The 25,971-nt window shown below is 38.6% G+C and overlaps 1 protein-coding gene across 1 annotated transcript in view; it reads right to left on the bottom strand.

Moving 5' to 3' along the window:
* csmd3b (CUB and Sushi multiple domains 3b) overlaps positions 1 to 25,971 on the bottom strand; it is a gene marked incomplete at its 5' end in the record, with an annotated part of 796,761 nt that overhangs the window by 201,640 nt on the left and 569,150 nt on the right. Inside the window, 3 exons of the mRNA XM_079829185.1 lie at positions 3,941 to 4,144; positions 8,188 to 8,283; positions 8,837 to 8,950. Of these exons, the coding sequence (XP_079685311.1) occupies positions 3,941 to 4,144; positions 8,188 to 8,283; positions 8,837 to 8,950 (414 nt within the window). The remainder of the gene's footprint in view (positions 1 to 3,940; positions 4,145 to 8,187; positions 8,284 to 8,836; positions 8,951 to 25,971) is intronic.

Here is a 25,971-nt window from a genome sequence, read left to right as displayed (position 1 = left end):
CAATGCACTTTACACTCTCAAGACCCATAAAAGGTACTAAAGACATCGTTACAAAGTCCATCTCACTACAGTGGTTCTACAATAACTTTATGAAGCGACGAGAATAGTTTTTGTGAGCAAAAAAAACCTAAATAACGACTTATATAGTGATGACCAATTTCAAAAAACAGCATCATGAAGTTTCGAAGTGTTATGAATCAGCGAGTCGATTCATGATTTGGATCGTGTGTCAAACTGCTGAAATACGTCTTTGGCGATCCAAACCGCTGAATCGACTCACTGATTCATAACGATCCGAACCGCTGAATCGACTCACTGATTCATAACGATCCGAACCGCTGAATCGAATCACTGATTCATAACGCTTCGAAGCTTCATGATGCTGTTTTTTGAAATCGGTCAACACACCGGGAAACTGCTTTGCGCGGGCTTTTGCTGTTATTTTTGTTGGCAAATGGGAATTTGCGTGCTTCATCATGGTTTCACCGATATCTATGGTTTCACCACGGGGTTTGCAGCTTTTCGATGACGTTCACGTCGGGTAATTACGTCATTTCAAAACGTTCCCATGGCAACAGGGGGAAATGGCGGCTCTTGTGTGAAGTAAACGAACATTTTTCAACTTTCTGCAAATATAATGACTTTTTTGCAACGAAAATGCGGGGATTATGAAATCATGCTAGCCTCGCATATTTTGCACACGGAAATAGGCAATTTACACGGCGAAAGTGCACCATATTTGAAAAAATGCGACCCCCGCATAAATATGCGGACTTTAGCTAATTATGCATTAAATCATGCGATCGCATAATCGCGTTTTTCTGGAGGGACTGGTTTACATTATATAAAGCCTTAAAGTTCTGCATAATTAAGGGCGTGGCCACTTTGAGTGACAGGTGGATTGCCGTTTATCTGCTGTCTGTTAGTCATCACGTCACCTCAGCTCCGTCCACGTCCCGCCTTTTTGCCAATTTTCTGTTATCTGGGAGTGACGCGTGATGACGTGCTGCCAAGATGGCGACGGCCAGCTCGACCCTACTTTACGCTTCAAAACTGCTCTTCAGAATCCTATGAGTGACGTCACGGACACTACGTCCATATTTTTTTTACAGTCTATGGTTTCAACACAACCAGGCCCCGCCCCTTTATTCTGCGTATGAATTATTTAAATGAGGAATATTGTGAGATGTTCATTCTCGGAAGAAAACTTAAGACTACAATGCTTTTGCAGACCTTTTTCATGCTCAAACGGCGACATTATTTTACACATGTTAAAAAGCATAAATAAAGCATAGGTCCTCTTTAAAGGTAGAAGTGCGTGCTGGCGTCTGTCGATGACAGAATGTTTATTTTTGGGTGAACTATTCCTTTCAGTTACGTTCTCCTAGCCGCTGCGTTTTACACTCTAAATGACAGTCGCTGCATTTAAAAAGCACAGAAACATCAGCAAAGTATGTGTAACATGTCGTCTTTCTCCCACAGAGCAATTCTCCTGGTTGAGCAATTTCCCCCTGTTTGCTGAAGTCCTGCCAGCCATTGTCTGGAGCAGCACTAGAAGCCACTGAGTGGATCTGTCAATAACAAAGCACAGGCTGCTATCTGACTCTGGCAGGGCACAACTGTCTTTGTTATCCTATGCTTAGGTAAGATGCTATCTGTCAAGGACAAGCGGATAATCTAGAGGTCAAAGCCAATCACTTTGTTTAAACAGCTACGAGTGGGTAGGGACATCCTGATTGATGTCCGACGTTGCAGAAAGAGAGCGAGGAGAAAACAGGGAGGCCGGATATGGAGCAGGTCTCAATATATCTGTGTCAGATTCTTAAATTATTCACCAAATTCGCTTCCCTGCAATTTCGGGGCCATTCATTTTTAAGCAGTGATATATGGAATGCAGCATGTGCTCAGGTAATCACGTGAAATATCACAGATCGCTGACCTTTCAGTCAGAATACACAGAGATGAGCGGGAAATAAAACAAGGAGTGGAACGATAAAGCAGATGCCTGTCATGAGCAACATTTCAGTATTCTCATATTTTATCAGCGCTTGTAACATAAAGGTGTGCCTCCGGTTGGGAGGGAAATAATATGAAGAAATATGTTTTTTTTCCTCTAAAGTAACAGTGAGGCCAACTTGTTGCATGCAGGGAATGCATGAGAATAGAGGCGAGAAGTTCAAAACTTAGCTATCAAATTAAAGATGGCCCTCCATGACTGTGACTGTCATGAATTAATCAAATAGATGCAGGCTTGATGAGCAAAAGATACTTCTTTCAAAAACATTAAAAATAGTAATGTTTCCAAACTGACGGTACTGTACACTCACCTAAAGGATTATTAGGAACACCATACTAATACTGTGTTTGACCCCCTTTCGCCTTCAGAACTGCCTTAATTCTACATGGCATTGATTCAACAAGGTGCTGAAAGCGTTCTTTAGAAATGTTGGCCCATATTGATAGGAGAGCATCTTGCAGTTGATGGAGATTTGTGGGATGCACATCCAGGGCACGAAGCTCCCGTTCCACCACATCCCAAAGATGCTCTATTGGGTTGAGATCTGGTGACTGTGGGGGCCATTTTAGTCCAGTGAACTCATTGTCATGTTCAAGAAACCAATTTGAAATGATTCGAGCTTTGTGACAAGGTGCATTTTCCTGCTGAAAGTAGCCATCAGAGGATGGGGACATGGTGGTCATAAAGGGATGGACATGGTCAGAAACAATGCTCAGGTAGGCCGTGGCATTTAAACGATGCCCAATTGGCACTAAGGGGCCTAAAGTGTGCCAAGAAACATCCCCCACACCATTACACCACCACCACCAGCCTGCACAGTGGTAACAAGGCATGATGGATCCATGTTCTCATTCTGTTTACGCCAAATTCTGACTCTACCATCTGAATGTCTCAACAGAAATCCAGACTCATCAGACCAGGCAACATTTTTCCAGTCTTCAACTGTCCAATTTTGGTGAGCTTGTGCAAATTGTAGCCTCTTTTTCCTATTTGTAGTGGAGATGAGTGGTACCCGGTGGGGTCTTCTGCTGTTGTAGCCCATCCACCTCAAGGTTGTGCGTGTTGTGGCTTCACAAATGCTTTGCTGCATACCTCGGTTGTAACGAGTGGTTATTTCAGTCAAAGTTGCTCTTCTATCAGCTTGAATCAGTCGGCCCATTCTCCTCTGACCTCTAGCATCAACAAGGCATTTTCGCCCACAAGACTGCCGCATACTGGATGTTTTTCCCTTATCATTCTTTGTAAACCCTAGAAATGGTTGTGCGTGAAAATCCCAGTAACTGAGCAGATTGTGTAATACTCAGACCGGCCCGTCTGGCACCAACAACCATGCCACGCTCAAAATTGCTTAAATCACCTTTCTTTCCCATTCTGACATTCAGTTTGGAGTTCAGGAGATTGTCTTGACCAGGACCACACCCCTAAATGCATTGAAGCAACTGCCATGTGATTGGTTGATTAGATAATTGCATTAATGAGAAATTGAACAGGTGTTCCTAATAATCCTTTAGGTGAGTGTATATACACGCTGTATTTTACTAACTGATTGCTGCTTTCTTTTCAGCCTAAATATGACAGGAAAAAACATAATAGTCAAATGCTCAGCAGAAAGTCCACAATTAGGCAGAAAAAGAGATTGGCAGAGACACTATCAGGTGCTTGTTAAAACCAGACCGTCCGCTTGTATCATGATATTTGGCTTTCCCAGGGTCCGTCTGCCAGCCTCAGCCTGTTTCCCTGTGCTAGCTCAGACTAAACCTGCCTAATTACCCCTGCTCCCCTAAAAGAAACTCCCGCTCGCATTCTGCACAGCTTTACTTCGCTGTGATGTATCATTCAGCTAACTATGCTTGGTTACACAACCTATCTGCGAAGACAAAAGGCCACATCGATCGTGCGTCACTCGGAGAGGTTTGAACTTACCGATGCATGTGGGCAGCGTGTCGTTCCACTGAGCCAGAGCATCAGGGACGGTTTCACAGTGAATGGCAGAGGAGCCGTGGAGCGTGTAGCCTGGGTTACACTCGAACATCACTGACGCGCCCACGGCGAAGTTGTTGCCAATGCGTTTGCCGAAGCGAGGCTCTGGAACAGAACTGCACTGCGTGGCGCTGGTCCTCGGTACAGCTGTGACAGGATGGTACAAGAGAAATGTGCAGACTTAGAGATTTACCTCGCAAAGCAGTGTCTATTGGGGTGAAACGGTACAGAAACTCATAGTGAAAATGTTCAGTACAGGTCTTTCGGGTCTGGGATGCATGTGTACCAAACAAACGCAGACTTGTTTTAATCACTGCATGTGCCGAACTCACTGTGTGCGTAGCTTTTGGTACAATATGGTTTATATTGATATACTTTGATGCTGCCAACACATTTGAAAAATACCAAAGGTCACACCGGACCTATCACCAGTGTTAATTTTGACAGCAAATTTTGATTTAGTTTTAGTCATAGTCTTTTGACTTAAATGCCATTTAGTTTTAGTCATATTTTAGTCACCTGAATTGTTTTTAGTTTTAGTCTAATTTTAGTCAACTAAATATCATTAGATTTTAGTCGACTAAATCTACAGTAGATTTAGTCGACTAAAATCTAATGAGTTTAGTTAAATTGTAATACATTAAGCATTTAAGCATTACTTAACCGACTGTCACTTGAACTGACAATTTGACGTTCGTTTTGTTTTTCACATTAAAAATACACGAAAGAGAGCTCAATTCACTTATTTGTTCGTTTTTTTAAAAACAGCTTTATAGTTTTTATAACTTTGTATTTCTGTTTTAGTTAGTAGGCCATTTCAGGTTAAGCTAAAGCTTCAAATAAGTTTGGTTATTGTATTTCAGTTAACATTTATTTAATTTCAAGTAATGAAGATTTTTTAAATGGTTTTATTTAACTATTATAACCCTGATACTTTATTGAATATGTGTCAAATACTGGTCTTTCCTTCTGACTATGAATTAAATTGGAATTAAATTAAATACAGTTTATTGTGTAACCCAAAACGAATATATAATGCGTGACTTGTAATTATAAAAAAGCTCGAAATACATTGTGACTCTTATTTTGAAATGTCTCCAGTTGCAGGAGCTCATTCAAGTTCAGATGACAAAAAATATGCGTTGTTACAACCGTCTAAAACACATTACTATATAAACATCGTAAAGTAAACATTGTCATTATTCATCAGCATTAATTCATAAACAATTGCCTGGGATAAACGTGTGCTATTCATTGATTGTGAGCCGCTCTGGAGCGCTGGATTGGGGATGTGTGAGCCGTGTTTTCCTGCCGTTAGATCAGCATGTTCAAATCAAATGTGCGCATCTGTGACACAGGATATCAGTTCTGACTGGATCTCTTCCCTAATCGACCCTCCCTAACATTTTCGTCTCGTTTTTATTTGTTGACGAAAATGACAGTTGATTTTCGTCATAGTTTTTGTCATCCAGCACTAGTTTTTATTTAGTTATCGTCTCGTTTTCGTCAGTGAAAAAAGGTTGTTGACGAAAATGATGACGAAAATTATTCGTCAACGAAATTAACACTGCCTATCACCAGACCAAGCTCAATCTTTTAAGACTGAACATTGGTCTGGGGAGTCTGCTCTGTATTTTCTACTGCACAAGAGGCGTGATCAACGGGCATAGTTCAAATTACTCTGTACTCAATTGGATAGTCCTTCAACCAATCAGACCAACGATCCGTCGCTTCTCTATCCGTCATCGTGTCAAACCCGGCAATAGCGCGCCAGGTGGACAAGCCGGTTTGTGATTGGTCCCCGCAAATTCGTAACAGAAGAAGGATAGAAATATGTACAGGTTTCCAGCCTGAGCGGCAGGGCGAAATCAAATCGCCGGCAGATCAGGCTGGGTTTACCCAGTCTAAGTTTGTTCATTAAACCACAGTTTGATCCACTGCTGTACCGAAAACATCCCAAACCGTGACTTCAAAACCAAACCATAATTTTTGTGTACCGTTACACCCCTAATGAAACAGCCATGTCTGTGGCAGCCATACTTTTTATCAAAAATAAATAAATGTGTATCTGTTAGAGTAAGACCTTTATTCAATGTACACATCTTTCCTTAAAAAGGCTGTTTTTGAAACTCTCTTACACAGAAAGTGGAACAAACACAACTTGAAAATGTCAGGCCTTGACCTGCTAACAAATTCTGGATTCGACCGGTTTCCTTTGCTTGTAACATTGCAGATATCTTGTAAAATGCCTATTTAAATCACAGATCTAACCAGACATCTTAAATGCCAAAAATACCCATCAATCTAAAAGTGGAGAGTATAATAACTCATCTAGAAGAGACAAGGTTCTGGACTTGTCATTCAGTCACGAGAAGCGGAGTCGGTTTGATTGTCTCCAAAAGTACTAAAATAAAGATGTGTGGGAGAAATCCTTTAGAACACACGGTCTTCACATTTCAAGGCTCTTTAAAGATATTAAAACAAAATGAAGCTTCACACAAAGATTTGAAACAGTCTTAATGTTTCAATGGCCTTGTATCTTTGTATCCGAAATTAATTTCCATGCATTTGATTAGTGAAATAACCTTAGTATCTTATTAGATTGAAAAAATGTACTGCCTCAGTCAAAGTGTCATGGTTGGTTTTGGGATTTGGTTCCCGTTTATGTTTTCATGTCTTTCATTTTGTAATTTTGCCTCAGTCGTGTTTCCTGGTTCTTGTCATGTGACCTCCTTGCCCTTATGTGATCATGTCATGTGCTTCCCTAGTTTCATGTGTCTTGTTCTGATTGGTTCCCTTCTCTATGTGTCATGTTCTCATTGGTTCATTGTCTTGCCATGTGGTTGAGTTCTGGCTGTTCATTAGTTGTCATAGTCATGTGTTCCCCTAGTCTCTGCATTTATAGTCCTCATGTTTGCATCATGTTTCCTGTAAACTGCTGTTGGTGAGTTCTTTGTCAAGTCCAAGTCCAAGTCCTTGTTTCTGTTTGCTCACTTTGGATTATTGGCAATAAAACTGCACTTGGGTTCATCCCCATATAGCAAAAATTATCTGGCCCAGAGTTGGCCCAGACCATTCGTAAGTTCTGTGCCAGATCCGCGCATCGGACTTGGACCGGTGTCTTTTGGCACGACGGGCCAATACCGGCACGGATCTGTTTTTACTCATCCGGACTAGCACTGGGCCAGCTCCGGACCAGATGCGGATTCCTTTATGGCGATTTGGCCCAAATGTGGCCCGAATCTGCTTTGCGACTGTTGTTCCCGCCCACGAAAACCCGGACCGGGCTGGATCCGTATTAGAGCAGTGAAACGGAGGTGATTGTAATGCGGATTTGCCGGTTCGGAGACGGATCCGGCTCGGAGTCAGCTGCTGTCTGGGTCTACACTCGCCTCCAGTGGACTATCGTTACAGAGACTAGGGGAACACATGACTATGACAACTAATGAACAGCCAGAACTCCACCACATGGCAAGACAATGAACCAATGAGAACATGACACATAGAGAAGGGAACCAATCAGAACAAGACACATGAAACTAGGGAAGCACATGACATGATCACATAAGGGCAAGGAGGTCACATGACGAGAACCAGTAAACAAGACTGAGGCAAAATTACAAAAAAAAGACATGAAAACATAAACGTGAACCAAATCCCGAAACCAACCGTGACACAAAGCACACTGAACTAGCCACATTCAAAAAAAGTTGGAATGCTAATTACATAAGGTTTGGTTTAAATGCTTTGAAAAGATGACAATACATTTGATTTATGTAGAAAGATTTTGTTATACCCATTTCAAAATAGCTGTGAGTTGACCATAACTATAAAAACTGGTATGTAACAGGGTTATTAATTATCATTAACTAAAAACATTTCAATGAACTGAAATAAAATAGACTGAAATAAGTTGAAGTTGAAGCACTAAAATTATTAATCGGAAATAAATAAAAACTTGGTTACAATAAAAAAACAAAATAGCCATATTTAATACATAAATTAAACTAATAAGGACAAAAGCACAAAGAAATTACAAAAAATGAAACATTTATCATTGTATACTTTGAAAAGTACATATGAAATACTCACCAGTGTTACAGGAGGAACCAAAAACATTCTCAATAGTTTTGACGTTGGTTAAAAAGAATAAATATATAAAATAAAATGTGATAGAGCTGAAAACTGACCTTGGTATACAAAATGAAAGCCTTTGGCAGTTTCTGGTCCAACTGTAGTAAACTTGATAGTTATTTGATTTCCTGTACTCAAGGGCAACGACTCCCCTGGAAACAGACACAGAGTAAATAGAACTTAAAATTGCATTTCGGAAACCTATACACATCAAAAATCACTGCACCGAGCATCATTTTGGCTTCTTTTGGCTCCAAAAGACTTCTGATAGAGACGTATATCTGCAGAAGGGAAATGTCTCATTTTATTTTGAACTCCCATGAGGCTGTTCAATCATACGACAATAAACACATTTCAGAGTAAAAGCCCAACAGATGTGATGAACACAAATGATGAGATTAACACAGCCTTGTCACTTTTACACCAGAGCGATAGCTATTTATCTTCTTCTATGGTGTTTCTATCTGCTTATATTGACCATATCTGTATTAACATGATTCGTTTAGTATTGTTCTGAATATTATCAGTGTGTTGAAGCTATGCTGTAGAGATCAAAGAACTAAAGAAAATGCAGAAAATGCAACACCTCTTTTTTGTTTTGCAATAACAGCATCGCACGGGGACATTTTAAGGCCCCATCAGTGGCCGAGATGAATAATGGCCACGCATTCAGTTTAGAGTACAGGAAGTGCATTTGAGCAGTACCTGAGTGAGACCCAGAGAGAGAAGACAGCAGAGAGGACTGTTGCGTCGGCCCATCGTAAATGTCCACAACATCATTCAGTGACGTCTGGAACAGGACAAACTGTCCAAATAGAACTGAGGAGGAGAAAAAACAGGCAAAGTGTCAAAATGTGCAATAAAACATTGATACAGTCTTGATTACTGATATACCAGGGGTATTATCGTAGGCTAAAACTATTAATAAAATAAAATATATCAGTTAAAAAAACTTATGTTTTTAACTAATGTTGCCTTGGCAATAAACTGAAATAGATTTTATAGCACTAAAACTATTAACTGAAAAAAAAATAAAAAAAAAATAAAAAAAATACAATTAACAAAAATTACACAAAAAAAACTAAAAAACAATTAGGCTGTTTTAACCCAGCGATTGGGTTGTTTTAAGCAAACATTTAACCCAACCACTGGGTTAAAAAACAAAACAATTGCTGGGTTTGTCCATTTTCAACCCAACTTGGGTTGTTTTTAACCCAGCATTTTTTAGAGTGTAACATTAAATCTAAAAAATAAAAATAAAAGCTTGTTAACAATTTAAAAAACTATAATAAAAACTTAAGTACACTTTATATCCCATTGTTACATTTTATTACCTTTGCTATCATCTAATGCTCACTTAAATTGTATCTTTAAAAACTATAATAATTGAAATTAAATTAATCATACTTTTCATTATAATGTTGTGATGCCCAGATTTACTTGTAGCATTTAAAATGATGTATTGTTTTATTCATCCTTGTTACACGTTACATTTAGTTTCTGTAGTAATAACTATAAATTATGTATGCAAATTATTACATGCAACTAAACCTAAACCAACCCCTACTCCTAACCCTAACCCTATAGTAAGTACATGTAGTTAAATAATATTACTCTAGTCCTTACATATATAATTATACTGTAACACGGACACCTTAGAATAAAGAGTTATACTTTATTTGAGTGTTCCTTTTACTACATGTACTTATTGTAGTATTAAGAGTAAATTATGCTTAATTACGTTCAACTAACCATAAAGCAAACCCTAACCCTATGGTTATTACTCAGTCCTCAAATATATAATCACAGTGTAACAAGGACACCTTAAAATAAAGTCTTTGTTACAGTGTAATTATACATTTAAGTACTGGTTATGGTAGTTGCATGTAGATTTGGTTTAGTTGCATGTAATTATGCATAATTTATAGTTATTACTATAAAAACCGCATGTAACATATGTAACAACGACACTGTAAAATAAAGTGTAAACTCAATTTATTTTTTTAACATTGACCATTTATCAGCCATAAAGTCCACTAATCAAAGTGACCTCTCATCTGCGGAGATCCCACCTGGACGCTTACAAGCAGCAAATGTGTGGTGAAAGCTTTTCTGTATTACTCATTTACTTCACACACATTTAGATTCCCAATTAGAAGCCACTAAGTACTTGTACGCGAATACATTACGCAGAATCATTTTTCTCCAATGGATCCGAGCATTATAAACCAGCGAGAGCTCTCGGAGGTAATAAGGCTGTGTGTTTATTTCAAACTTTTAAATTGGCTCTCATGCTGTAACATCTCCGTGTACCACGAGTGCCACTGTGCTTCGCTTTTGTCTTGTTACGGTCTCATTTGCCGTCCAATGCTTTGATGTTTCCACCAGTAGGAGAAAATCATTAGTATGCTACTCAACATCATTACATCAAATCCCTACCCTATATCTTAAGGATTGGAGAAGATTAAACAAAACATTGTACGACGAACAAAACTAGTGGGAAAAAAAGTTGTGTGCGTATGGATTCTACTGACGGGTATCTCTCTCTTATTGTCATGGTGAAATTAATTGAAAAAAAAAAAGGCTTTATATATAGAAACCGAGCTTGAAATGCAGTTCTCAAGAGTGGGTGAAATTAGTTCTGGGCTGTACAGTCACGATATAAATGGACACGATAATAATGCTACATCCTTAACCGTGTCTTTGAAATTTGTCAGAGATTCCAGTGCTTCAGCAGGACTGTGAGGATCGATGCTCAGCATAGCCACTGTGTGATTAAACAGTTCTCTGCTCGGCAAAACAAGCGTGCAATCAAACTCTTGCAGAAACCAATTTTGAAAAAATGACTTATTTGTCATTTGAGGTAAACAAAGAGCTTGATTACCTGAACATGATTGGCTTTATTGGCACCTGCTGCACAGTTCTGGACAACAAATGGCATTTTCTCACCGGTTCGATTGCACTGAAGCACAGACTGAAATAATTGAAACCATTTGCATGTACAACACTTCTATATCTGTCATTTATGAATGACTTCCATTGGCTCAGTAAGACAAAAGACAAGACAACAAAAATGGGGTTGTATGTAGAACTCGAGGGGTCTTGACCTACAAAACCTTTTATGCCAAAAAGGTTCAACAAAAGGAGAAATGTCTCAAATTAATGCTTTCATGTTTCATTTTTTCTACTAATAAGGTATTTTTACAAGCTGTTTAATTCATAACATTTAATAATAATAAAAAAGAAATAATGAATCAAAACTACATCCATAAAATGATCTATATGATGTGCTGAACAGAACTCTTTAAAGTCCCCATGAAAACAAAATAGAAGTTTTTTTGGCTTTTAGTATGAATATGTTAGTGTTATCTATAAGCTAGTGTGCTCCAAAACATGACAAAATTCACATTTAGAAGATATAAGCATTCAAAACTTCTGTCTCTCACTTCCGCCATTATCATATGAGTGAGTCGGCACAGACCAGAAAACGTATCAGATCCCATTTACATTCTACACAGAATGCTGTATTTTAAAGCGATATGGACGAGATCAGGAGAAACGGTTAGACAGACTCAGCATTAAAGGGGTGGTGGATTATGATTTGCCTTTTTTTATTTTAGTTAGTGTGTTACAACGCTCAAAGTTCAAACCAAAGGGAGATCTTTTCTTTTACAGAAATCACTTTTTAAGGACTACAACAATCAGCTGGTATGGACTACAACAAGCTTATTCATGGGTTAGTGGCATCACAAACCCTACAATTTACATAAACCGCCCCCGAGAACACGCAACAAAGGCCATGTTGAGAAGAGGAAGAGTTGTTGTAGTCAAGCACATTTGGGATTCTGCTCGAGCTGTCAAATCCGTCTTGCAATACAGTACGAACACAAATGCAATAGCATGTCATAAAGCAAGATGACAACATAAGTTATAACCGTAATTAAACTAAACTATACCTGATATCTCTTCATGCAGCAGATATTCTCTGACTCTGTGCATCTTACAACAGTTCCCACGCCAGTGATTTATAGATTATCATGACAGAATATGCTAATCAATAGCTTGAAGATAGTTAACTCATAAATTCATAATCTATCCATTCAGAAACGTCCTGTCTCATTCTACATGTTGTCTCTTCTTCTTGAGTCTCTCCATCATTGTCCGACTCCGGTTTGAACACAAAAGGCTGAACAGTTTCTGATATTTTCAGTGTCTGCGTGAGGTAATCGGAGCTGCTAACACAAGAACGTGAAGCTCCGCCCTCTTCCTGAAAGCGGGGAGCAGCAGCTCATTTGAATTTAAAGGGACACACACAAAAACTGCGCATTTTAGCTCACCCTCAAAAAGTCACAATTTTAACATGCTATAAAAGATGATCTGTGGGGTATTTTGAGCTAAAACTTCACATACACACTCTGAGGACATCAGAGACTTATTTTACATCTTGTAAAAAGTTGTTATAGGACCCCTGTAAACAACACTGATGACGCCAGTGCACATTCCCAGAATGATTATGTTCACTGTTTTGTTTTAGTAACAGTTTCATTTTAAATCTAAAAGAGGAATCTATTAGACTCTGGCTGTCATAAGCTGTCAAATGCGGCTTTGTCAAGCTCAACGGCTCTGGCCGAGCTGTGATATAAACAAAGCGCTATTGGCCATTTTCAAAAAGGGGAGGAGCTGCTCAATATGTCCTGGCCTGTCAGTGGAAATTACGTCAACACACTGAATAATGCTGAGCGTTTTAAGGCACTTCAGTGAGGCTTTAAGGTTCTATTTAGAACCTTTTCTTCAAAAGACCAATTGACACTGCAACGATAGAGAAGTCACTTCTCAGACATTCCAAGACCTGACAAATGCCGATTCAACATGTTCAATCGGTGAAAACGAGAGCTGACCAATGCCGACAGGCAATGATCCAACAAAACCCAATGAAGTGTCTATTCTCTGTTGCCTTCTGTCGGTCTTAAAGGCTGTGACACACCAAGTTGACTTAAAAGAACTAGCAAAAAAGCTGTGCTTGAACACACCAACGGGAATACATGCAACTGTCAACTAGCATGTGTGTTCTGCACGGGGTCCGACTAGTGGCAGAAACTCAATGACTGCCACTCCGCTGACCGTCGGCTCGTGTTTTAGGGCCTTTAGAGCATACTATAGATGACAGATGTCTATGTGGGCAGTAGGCAGCCTTCGACATTTGGAACCCAGCTATAGTTTTGTGTGTATTGTGGGCACTTATGAAATTAGGCTGTTATTGAAAGTGGCTGCAAACTCTGGAAAATGAATCGTGGCTCATCAAGTCTGTTGGCAGCTTGCGTGCTGGGAGTAGACATGTCCCTTATGCCTTTGATAAGAACAATAGAAGGGAAGATAGTGGCGGTCCTCAATCCATTATTCTTGAGTTTCCTATCTCCAAGGCTTTAGCGATGCCAAGACAATTACCACTTCATGTCAGAAAACAATCCTGCCCGCTAAGGTTTTGCACCAAACAAAATGGGGCAATGAGTGAAAACAAATCAATTTGGAAGGGGAAAAAATGAAATGATATTGTGCCAGTTTACTTATTCATTTATTTTACAATGTGAATCTCGACAAAAGACTGATCCTATTATGCATGCTTTTATGCACCTATTAATAATGTACAAGGCTTAAAGAGTACACGGTTGTAATCATACTCAACCCATTATAATTACATTAGGCCAGGGGTCACTAATGCATCACTTTGTTTCTCAGGGAAAGTTTTAAAGAGGAAGGCAAGGCGACGTCCTCATCAGGAGTTTGTATAGTGAAGCTGAGAGAAATTGGACTTAAAATGCACTGTTCTGGGACGAGAAAATGTAGACTACATGTACTGATGTAATATTAATATAACATTAAAATGTAATGTCAAATGTATTAAAATACATTTAAAATGCAGAACTCAAAATAAGTGTATGTACATTGCATGTGAATAAAGTGAATTTTAGTCATAGTGCAGCTCAAAATAAGTATCATTAATGTCTTTCAGATGTCACACCTTACAAAATGGCATACTTGAGTGAAAAAAACTTGATACATTTAGGACACCAATTCAATATAATATAAATGCAATACAGTTGCAATCAATTGTTTTTAAAATAGCACATTAACATCTTTACGAACAAAGATCGCAGACGGCCCCAGATTATTGTTTTTCAACATTTACTCAACTTTAAAACATCACACTCTAACTTTTTCTGGACGAACTGAATATCATTAGAAAGGTTAAAGACTCTAGCTTCGATATTTGAAGACTGTTTATGATAAAACTACACTCTAAAAAAAATGGTGCTATTTGGCACTAAAAGTGGTTCTTTGGCTTGTAATCATAGGGGAACCACATTAAGTGCTGTATAGCACCAAATCTCGGTGCTTCAGCAGTTCTTTGGGATGACCATATAGCACCGCTACCATATACAGAACCTGTTGAGATAGGGTGCTATATGGCACCGAAAGTGGTTCCCCAATGATTAGGAGCCAAGAAATGAAAGCTCTAGCGTAAAGTTCTGCCAGGAAGATTCAATGTTACGTCACTTATTACATTCAGACCTAACCAATCATGTCCTAATTCTCAGAGTATAAAATATCTCACAAATGTTTGAGTTCACAGATGCTGACGCCAACATTTACCTCCATCCTCCCCACCACCACCAGGATGGTCCCTGCCTATACCTCCCCTGCGCCCCTGCCTTCATCTCCAGGCAGGAAATGCAGAGTCCGAAACCCCCGAGATGGGAGATACGGACGGGACCTACGCCAAAGAAAATCTAAATATAATACTTGCAGGTCTGTTAATAAATGTGTTACTTCATTGTACTTCATCTGGCCTCCCGAGTCTTTCTGGTAGAACCACTTTTAGTGCCATATAGCACCATTTTTTTAGAGTGTAGGTTGTAGTGACATTCATTTCTTAATTTATGTCAGGAGCCATGGCAAGCCATGTAATGCCAGAATAAAGGCTAATAATGGCTGAATACAAACAAAAGGATAACGATAAAAGAATAATGAAGATTAGTTCTCACACCGACAGAAGTGTGAAAGGTTTGTCGAGTGAGAACAATAGAAACGTGAATGGAGCAGCTCACCTCACCAGACATTAGACAATAGACAGCAAGTGTGTGTTTACAGGGACGTAAAATATTATATTAGCATCTTATCAGCCTTCTCTAAAAACTCACATGGTTTTAGAAAATGCGTAATAAAATTCATCGTTTTAGAGAAAACATCCTCAGATTTGAAATGAAGCATGACCACACTTGTGGCTTCACTTGGTGTTGTTATACCACATCCACATTATATATTTATTAGGGCTGTCAATAGATACATTTTTAATCGCAATTAATCACACCTTTGTTGTGCGATTAATCACGATTAACCGCACACTTATCATGAAATTAAGCATACGCCATTTATCTTTTTAAACACATTAATTTAGTCATAATTTGCTTTATCCAAAGTAAACAATCAGATTGAAGGGTGATTCTCACAAAACTGTATTTTCTGCAAGCTTCAGGGATCATTGGAGAATCCAAAAGGACACCAAATAACCATTCTATTATATAATACATTTATACACACCTAAGCACCCATGAAAACAAAAAACATTACAGGAAAAAAACTTTACAGAATTCACAGTATATAGTATGTGTACAGAGCAACAACAACGAGATTGCTTTCATTATATGTAAAAAACGCGTTAACGTTGACAGCCCAAATATTTATACATTTAAATTAATTTTGTTTTTATGTTTGAGCTTATAGGCTATATCTCCATATTAACAGTCAAGAGTAATTCTGAGTCTTGAACTGTAAACTCTCAATTCACCCTTCGCTGGGAGTTTGATTGACAGGCGATCTGACCAATCATAATCCGCCATCCGCCGAATCTGCCATTTTTGTCCGACAAAACAGTCAAGAGAGTTTGTAGATTAACTTGAAAAACAGTGTATACTGACGTCTTTCCACGGTTGAAACAACATTCCTTCTGAAGTTCATTCATGTTTATTTGATACTAGAAGGAAGAGATTATCGGTTTACGAGCAGCTTTAACTGAGGCGCTACAGCGATCACGACACATTAAAGAGCCACAAAACGCTGTTTATTGGTTACATTTCTTTAAAAAATGACAACATTTTAGAGTTGAGACTATGTTTCATATTAAAAGTAACTTGCTCTGTCCTGTCCTTTTCCCTGCGTGAGAACACGATGTGTGGTGTGAGAGCGCAGCTTGTCGGACATAGCAACAGTAACTAAATGGGGCGGGTCTTTGCGAACGGTCAATTGTCGGCTTTCGAAATATATGTTGGTTATGTGTCTATTCATCATTCACTTATGAGCAGTAAACTTTATATTTTGTGTATGTCATGCCCCACTTGCCAAAATGTTGGTTGTGCTGTAAGGGGTTAAGTAGGGTACATTTTCAAATATTATGTTAAGAAATTAGAGTAGTTATGACAATTATTTGTCACAAGAAGATATTTTTCTTATATTAGGCAGAAAACAAGACTTAATATCTTATGTCATCTTGCTTCTCAAGTAAATGTATCTGGATTTAAGAATGTTTAGATATTGGTAATGGGAAAACGAGACGAAAATACTGCAGTCTCACTGGAAAGAAATCCAGGCTACATTTAGAGACAACTGATAAGGTTGGTTCACGAGTCAGGGTTTAGTCATTCCTGACACATCCTCAGCTTCTTGATGCCATTCCTTACACTTCCCTTTGCTTTCCCTGTAGCCCCCTTTTTTTGAGAAGTGCCATTTGAAGCTGGATGTGTGCATGACATGTGAGCAGCTCTTGGACTGAAGCAAAGGTCTGTGCATCTCTCTGACAGGGAACAAAACAAAAGAATCCTCAAAAAAACTATTCTGATAAAGATAAAACGAGCGGATGCACGAATCAATATTCTCAGCTCTGATGGTTTACACACTCCTCCAGCTGTCCTCTCACAAATGGAATACTAATTGGGCAGATTTCTATTTATAGTATTGGCACTTTCCACTAATAGGGTACACTTTGTGTCCCATCGCTCACTTTAAAAGCATTAGATGCACAAATCCCGAAAACTCTTAGACTCACAACCTTTCAAAAGTCTGGGTTCAGTAAGAATCTTACCTTGTTATTACGCAGCACAATTGATAATAATAATAATAAATGTTTCTTGGGCAGCAAATCAGCATATTTGAATGATTTCTAAAGGATTTGTTGTCATGTTTTCATCACATGAATAAATTACATTTTAAAATATATTCACATAGAAAACTGCTATTTTAAATTGTAAGATTATTACCATTTTTACTGTATTTTTTGTTCAAATAAATGCAGTTAAAAAATACATTCAACAAATCTTACCCATCCCAAACTTTTGAACAGTAGTGTATGTTAGATAAATTAGTTTGCCTTCGCTGAGTGTTTATTGTTATAGTATTGTATTAAAATAATACAATTTAGTTAGTTAATATATTTAATTTAGTATTTTTTTAGCCCCAGATTTAGTAATTCAGGTAGTCAGGAATAGTACACTGCGTGCAGAATTATTAAACACGTTGATATTTTTTTTTCCCAGGCACATTTTACCAATTCCAAATCTTAATAACTACTATTAATTTTGTATTTAATCATTTATAAGTTATATATAATTGTTCATGAAGGTTGGAAATGAAAAACACCTTATATTCAGAATTATTAGGCATGTTTTCTTCTTTCTAGATAAAATGAGCCAAAAAAGAGATTGAACTCAGACTGAAAAGTCAAAAATGATTAAATGTCCATGAGAAGGATACAATACTAATGCAATACTAGACATTGCAGTTAAGGCATGACCATTGGACAGTGAAATGCTCATTGGGTCAGCCAAAAACAGGTGGCGAAGAAAAGACACAAAACAATTAAGAATTAAGGTGAAGAATTAAGGGTGAAACCATCAGGAACCTTTTAGTCTCCAGCGCCACCATTTTCCAGAACTGCAACCTACCTGGAGTCTCCAGAAGTGCAAGGTGTCAGGATCTCAGAGACTTCAGTTAGGTAAAGAATCCTAAAAAATGACCCCCACTCAATAAGAATCACAAGCTGATGTGTTGTAAAATACATGAAGACTGCTTTTTATAGGCTTTATGTACAGATAGGTTGAGAGTGATTCTTGAAGGACCAGCACCACATCCTCTAGTACCACTGTTTGAAGAATTCATCTTCCAGAATCTGGCAGTACGTTTTGGGAGTTCATTTTTAGTCTATATCTGCAAAACGGACTTCAGGCTAGGAGAGGACTAAAGATGAACTCCCAAAACCTACAGCCAGTCCTTCTTATTGAGTGGGGGTCATTTTTTAGGATTCTTTACCTAACTCAAGTTTGAAAGTCAACGTGCCTAATAATTCTGCACGCAATATTGGCCTTTAGTTAAAGGATTAGTTCACTTCAAAACTAAAATTTCCTGATATTTTACTCACCCCCATCTCATCCAAGATTTTCAAGTCTTTTTTTCTTCAGTGGAAAAGAAATTACGTTTTTTGAGGAAAACATTTCAGGATTTTTCTCCACACAATAGACTTCAATGGCAACCAAAACGTTGAAGGTCCACATCAAAGCAGTTTCAAAGGAAGGGCTTCAGAGGCTCTGCACGATCCCACACGAGGAATATGGTCTGATCTAGCCAAACCATCAGTCATTTTCAAGAAAAAATAAACATTTATATACGTTTTATCCTAAATTGCTCATCTTGCGCTGCTCTGTGACGTGCCACAGATTGCGCAATCATGTCGGAAAGGTCACACACAGGCGGAAGTACCGCCCCAAGCGAACGTGCGAAGACTAATACAAACGCCCTTTACCAAGAAAAAAACCTCCATCTCCAACTTCAAAATCGACCGACATCGTTGTTTAACCTTTGTTTGCTAAAGGATGTTTTTATTAGTCTTAGCACGAGCGCTTTGTAAACACGGGGGCGGTACTTCTGCCTATATGTCTAGCATGACCTTTCCGACGCAATCCGTGGTGTGTTCAGAGCAGCGTAAGATGAGCAATTTAGGTTAAAAAGTATTTATATATATATACACTCACCTAAAGGATTATTAGGAACACCTGTTCAATTTCTCATTAATGCAATCATCTAATCAACCAATCACATGGCAGTTGCTTCAATGCATTTAGGGGTGTGATCCTGGTCAAGACAATCTCCTGAACTCCAAACTGATTGTCAGAATGGGAAAGAAAGGTGATTTAAGCAATTTTGAGCGTGGCATGGTTGTTGGTGCCAGACGGGCCGGTCTGAGTATTTCACAATCTGGGATTTTCATGCACAACCATTTCTAGGGTTTACAAAGAATGTTGTGAAAAGGGAAAAACATCCCGTATGCGGCAGTCCTGTGGGCGAAAATGCCTTGTTGATGCTAGAGGTCAGAGGAGAATGGGCCGACTGATTCAAGCTGATAGAAGAGCAATTTTGACTGAAATAACCACTCGTTACAACCGAGGTATGCAGCAAAGCATTTGTGAAGCCACAACACGCACAACCTTGAGGCGGATGGGCTACAACCGCAGAAGACCCCACCGGGTACCACTCATCTCCACTACAAATAGGAAAAAGAGGCTACAATTTGCACAAGCTCACCAAAATTGGACAGTTGAAGACTGGAAAAATGTTGCCTGGTCTGATGAGTCTGGATTTCTGTTGAGACATTCAGATGGTAGAGTCAGAATTTGGCGTAAACAGAATGAGAACATGGATCCATCATGCCTTGTTACCACTGTGCAGGCTGGTGGTGGTGGTGTAATGGTGTGGGGGATGTTTCCTTGGGACACCTTAGGCCACGGAATGCCTGAGCATTGTTTCTGACCATGTCCATCCCTTTATGACCACCATGTCCCCATCCTCTGATGGCTACTTCCAGCAGGATAATGCACCTTGTCACAAAGCTTGAATCATTTCAAATTGGTTTCTTGAACATGACAATGAGTTCACTGTACTAAAATGGCCCCCACAGTCACCAGATCTCAACCCAATAGAGCATCTTTGGGATGTGGTGGAACGGGAGCTTCGTGCCCTGGATGTGCATCCCACAAATCTCCATCAACTGCAAGATGCTCTCCTATCAATATGGGCCAACATTTCTAAAGAATGCTTTCAGCACCTTGTTGAATCAATGCCACGTAGAATTAAGGCAGTTCTGAAGGCGAAAGGGGGTCAAACACAGTATTAGTATGGTGTTCCTAATAATCCTTTAGGTGAGTGTATAGTGTATATTAGAAAATGGCCGATGGTTTGTCTAGATCAGACTCTATTCCTCATGTGGGATCGTGCAGAGCCTCTGAAGCCCTTCCTTTGAAACTGCATTGATTTGGACCTTCAACATGTTGGTTGCCATTGAAGTCCATCATGTGAAGAAAAATCCTCAAAAAACTTCCACTGAAGAAAGAAAGACATGAACATCTTGGATGAGATGGGGGTGAGTAAATTGTGAACTAATCCTTTAATTACGATTCTTATTTTTATTCCTTATGCATATGTTGTGATTTTTTGATCATTATTTTAATTCCTTCTCTATGTGAAGCCTATTTTAAATATTGCAGCATTATAGCATGTTGTTCTTTAAACGATTTTGTAAATAAAAGTTTTAAATTAGCTCATTATTTTATAAATGCTGACTATTAAATTTTCACAATAACATGCTCTTTTTAGATTTAGGAGTTTCAGGCTCTATTTTTGTATTCTATTCACAGAAAGTGCCTTTTTACACTCATGTAGGTCTGAGACATCCGTGTGTTATGAAAATAAGTATGACGAGCATCGCTCACATGTAGATTGCTCTGAGAGAGGCTCTGGCTTTAATTCACAGTTTCTTTCTCCTCAGCACAGCTCCCGAGTCCCAACCACTGCAGAAGATTGGCCTTTTCCATACATCCTCTTACGCTTAACACACCCTGACAGATGCTTACCGGCTGCTATGGAAATGAGGCCTGTGATTAATTCACACTTTTTCCCTCTTTTCTCATGACTTACACAATTCAGAAATAAAAAATAGCTTTGTGGTTCTCCCTCTCTCCATCTCTGGAGCTGGACTCGATCACCAATTCAATTTGCTCTTTGAAAGAAACAGAAGTGAATGGGGAGGGGACACACCTTTCCTTCTCCCTGTGACAACTCAGGTGGAGAGAGGCATGATTTCAATTTACTTTCATTAGCATAATCTGCAAAGCACGCTGGGATACCAGTCCTGCGGTGTTCTTGCAGTTAGAGCAAATAAAAAATATCCCTGGATAGAAACACCCTGTTGTGCTGAAAAGGAAACATTGCAAGCAACTATTTAATATTTAGACCAACGCCAAGGTAGTAGTTCACCATGTCATGTCATTTTTTTGTTGCTTTTTTTCTCTATAGTGGGTCTAAAATTACATTCATTGTATGGACAACAGTTAACAATTCCCCACAGAGGAAAGGTAGTTTGTAATAGCATGTGGTGGCGAGTAAAAGATGTCAATTTTCATTTTTGGGTGCATTATCCCTTTAAGAATTATGCAGAATATGGACGTTTCATTTCAGAGAGTGAAAAAAAATGAATTCAGATCATACATGTTAATGTTTTACACCTGAAGCATGACTTGAGGTTAGGTTAAGATTGGGTTAGAGAGGGTTTTATTACATATTAAGTGCAATAAAAGCTTAGGAAGAAACTGAAAATGTCCATTACATGAAATAACAATGAAATGTCCAGTCATACTGCACAGATGATAATAAGGCAATAAAATAAAATATTCCATTAAAGTACAGGGCCCTCATTTATCAACGGTGTTATGAAATTTTGTCCTACATATGAAATTTAGAATGTGCCTAAGTACAAGAAAATCCGTATTTATCAAACATGCGCACACAGTTCAGAGTACGTAAGTACCACGCTCATTCACGTTCACGCTCATTAGCATTCGGAAACCAAATATGGTGACAACACTTCCCTTTAAAAATCACGTGATTGTATTTTTTCCTCACCTCAATAATGGCAAAGAAGAGGAACTTCACAAACACAGAATGACACAACACATTTGCATCACAAATTATTTACACGTTAGCAGAATGAAACCCTTTTCTATTTACATCATTCAATTCATTGGTTGGTGCTTTTATGGCGATGTGGGTGCAATAATGTTTGGGAATCTGGCGATAGCATAAAAGCCCCATTTTATTTCGGCTTGTTGAGGAATTAGTAAGGGAACTAGATGTAGGTTGGTGCCAAGGAAATAATTGCAGCCAACATTTGTCACAGCTGTCTTTTATAGGGTTTGACTCCAATTACTCATTGTGTTTAAAACTACAAAAAATATAAATTTAGTGTTTTGTAATTGAAGGAAACACAGGACATATGCAGAGGTCCTGGAGGGCCACTGTCCTGCAAAGTTTAGCTCCAACCCCCAATTAAACACACCTGAACCAGTTAATTAGTGTTTTACTAGGGCCTTGTTAGACACTGATTAGCTGGTTCTGGTGTGTTTATTTGGGGTTGGAGCTAAACTCTGCAGGACAGTGGCCCTCCAGGACCGAGTTTGGAGACCCCTGGCTTAATGCATACTGTGACACTTAAATGCTTTTTATGTGTAGTGTCGCTATTCTACCGCTAGATTCTCTGCTAAGTACTAGTTGGTAGATCCCACACTTTGCGTGAAACTTTTCTTACGCACTCATTACACACAAATCTGTGCGCCACCATTGATAAATTCGGGCCCAGATACCTGAAAAATGTGCTTACGTACTGTATCGAAGTGAAAATACTTTGTTTCTGTCCACCACTGATTAAAACTACAACTACAGTAACTAATTTTATTGAAGATGAAACTGGAGAGATATAGTCTAAGAGGAATAGCCTTCTTTTGGTTAAAAAGTTACCTTGATGATAGATGTCAATTTGTACAAGTAAATTATGGTGTTCCACAAGGTTCGGCGCAGGGCTCCAAATAGTTTGTACTGTATATAAATGATATTTGTAAAGTGACTAAAATTACTGATGACACACATTTATATTGTTCGGGGGAAACTTGAAAATGATGAAAAAATGATGCTTATTACATAAATATGTATAAAAGGTTTACACTCTTTCTGAAGGATCATGTGACACTGAGGACTGAAGTAATGATGCTGAAAATTCAGCTTTGATCACAGGAATAAATTACATTTTACAATATATTACAATAGAAAACAGCTATTTTGAATTGCAATAATATTTGAGATTATTACAGTTTTTGCTGTAATTTTTGTTCAAATAAATTCAGTTAAAAAGTCTTTCAAAAACAATAAAAAAAATCACAGTAGTGTATTTTAGTGTTTTGCTTAGTCAGTTTATATATGCATGCATGTATGCGTGTGTGTGTATATATATACATTTTGCAGCATTATAGCATTTTATTTGTTGTATAAATGTTGACTATTCAATTTTCCTAATAAACATGCTGTTTTTACTGATTTGTGTATAATTTTTAATATTTTTTTAGTCTAGTAAAGTAAAGTAAAATAATAAATAAAATAAAATAATGTTTTTTTTTAATTAATTCAAACAATGTTAAATAAATAATACAATCCAAATCCAAAATTCACCCAAAAGGAAAACATGCAAACATACATTAACATCTTTTTCTTTTTTTTCTTTTCTTTTTTTACAACCAGTGGCTTTCAATGAGGAAAAAAGAAAGTTTATTGTCAATATCTATTTCGAATGTCGTGAGAGTTAAATAGATTAAATTAGGTTAAATAGAGTTTTTTTATATTTAGAATTAATATAAATATTTTAGAATTTTATATATAATTTTTTATATTTTTTTAGGAGTTTCAGGCTCTATTTTGTATTCTATTCAGAGAAAGTGCCTTTTTACTATAATGGCTAAAAAAGTTAGGCATAGTAAGCAAAGGCTCACCCTACACCATTTTTCGGTTATTATGAATATTTTTGATTTATTATGAAAAATTGTTTGTGAGGAACGAAATACATTTTTGTTGAATTGAATCGAATTCAACCCTGGATGGATGAGGTGTAAAGCTGCTGTTGTCGCGTCAGTCCTGCATCAAAATGGCGGTAATGTCTTTTCTTAGAAAGGTAAACACTGCTTTTACCAGACGTGCTGTTTCCATGAAAATGAACAGTCAGATCATCGTTCCACTATCTGTATGAGTAGCCTATACAGTTAATGAGCGAACACACCAATCCAGACACACTCGGCCCAGATGGTTCACATGGCGCATATCACTGTTCAGTATGCTGTCCAAGCCTCTCCATGTCTTTGTTCTCTTATTAGACTCTCTCTTGATATGGAGGGGCTCTCAGTTAGACTCAGAGGAGAGAGGTCACTCAAGCAGAGATTTATACCCCAGGGCCATCTACTTGCTCGGGGCGAGATGGCAGAGGTCTCTACTCTGATTCCTAGCACACTTGTCTGGATTTGCAGGCATGGGCTGGACATCCGCCTCACACATCAATGCCCGTCCCGTAGGGACAGAGATGCTCGCGCGCAATCTGCCAGGATCTCTTTGAGGTGGGAGACTCCTCGGGGCTCATTGAATGTGCAGGCGAAAAGCTAGCGGGGATGAGACTCGCTCGTACACACAACCTTCACCGGAGACGCTCGAACCTAAAACTATACCCTTGCAGCTGTTCGCTTCACATCTGTATCCAAAAATGCCTCAAAGGTTCAGGGTTTGTTATATCATCCTGTAAACATGACCCGCAAGCCATTTCTCCTCCGTATGAATAATTGATAGATAACATGCATGAACCCTGGACATAATAAAATCAGCTTGGCCTCTGGTGCAATATCCACACACAAAAAACGAGATGAAAATACAGCAAGGCAGCGAAAAAAGCATCGCCACCTGTGCGTCTGTTATCAGTGAAGGATGCTGTATCTGAGGATGGATAGCACCTTCCCCGCTCACCACATGGTGGGGACAGAGGAATCAACACATGCCGCACGCAGAAAACAGAGGGGAGAAGTGCTGAAAGTCTGTTTATATCTAAACATAGACATTGCGGTAGGCGAACATATTTCTCTCATTGCGTTAAATTGAGGGAGAAATAAACACTTGAGGCAGCTCTGAACACTTAAGTAAGCTAATGTTGTGTGGTGTAGTGGCTAACCCTCACATAGAGCCAACTGTAACCTTTATATATTTCCTAATATGGGTTCAGTTCAATCTCTGAAATGTTTTCTAACAGTGAGTTTGGCAGGAACACACAGTATATAAACTTACATAAATACAAGACTATTTTGCATGCAAAAATGCAACAGTGATGGTGCGTCCCAATTCATGTACAGTGGTGGCCAAAATGATTAGAACACTTCCCATCTGGGAGTCGTCTTATTGGGGCTGGATTTATTTTCCAAGAGGACAATGGCCCGAAACATTCTTCTAACTATTGCTGGGAACTACCTGCGACGGAAGGAATCTGCTGGGACATTGAACATGATGGACTGGCCCCCTCAAAGTCCCGACCTCAACCCCATCGAGCACATTCAAGGCGAGTTGGAAAATAAACTAGACAGATCTATTGTACATTCAAAGGAAAGCCTTCAGTTGCAGAAGGCATGGGGTAACATGAGTGAAGCTCTCAGAGGAAATATATTCACACTATGCCAGAGAGATGTGCTGCTGTAAATGCTGCAACCAAATATTAAAGTTAAACAAGGATAAAAACAGTTTGACTCACTTAATCTGATATTTGATAGAGCGACCATCAAGTTTCATGACCATTAGGAAATGAAATCATGTTTTGGAGGCAAAACAAGGTCAATATTTTCATTAATGTTGGCCACTGCTGTACTTCTGCACTATTCTGTGACGTTTGA

Source organism: Gobio gobio (genome assembly GCF_949357685.1).
Source record: "Gobio gobio genome assembly, chromosome: 11".
NCBI lineage: Eukaryota > Metazoa > Chordata > Actinopteri > Cypriniformes > Gobionidae > Gobio > Gobio gobio.
This window is presented reverse-complemented; position numbering and strand designations above follow the sequence as displayed.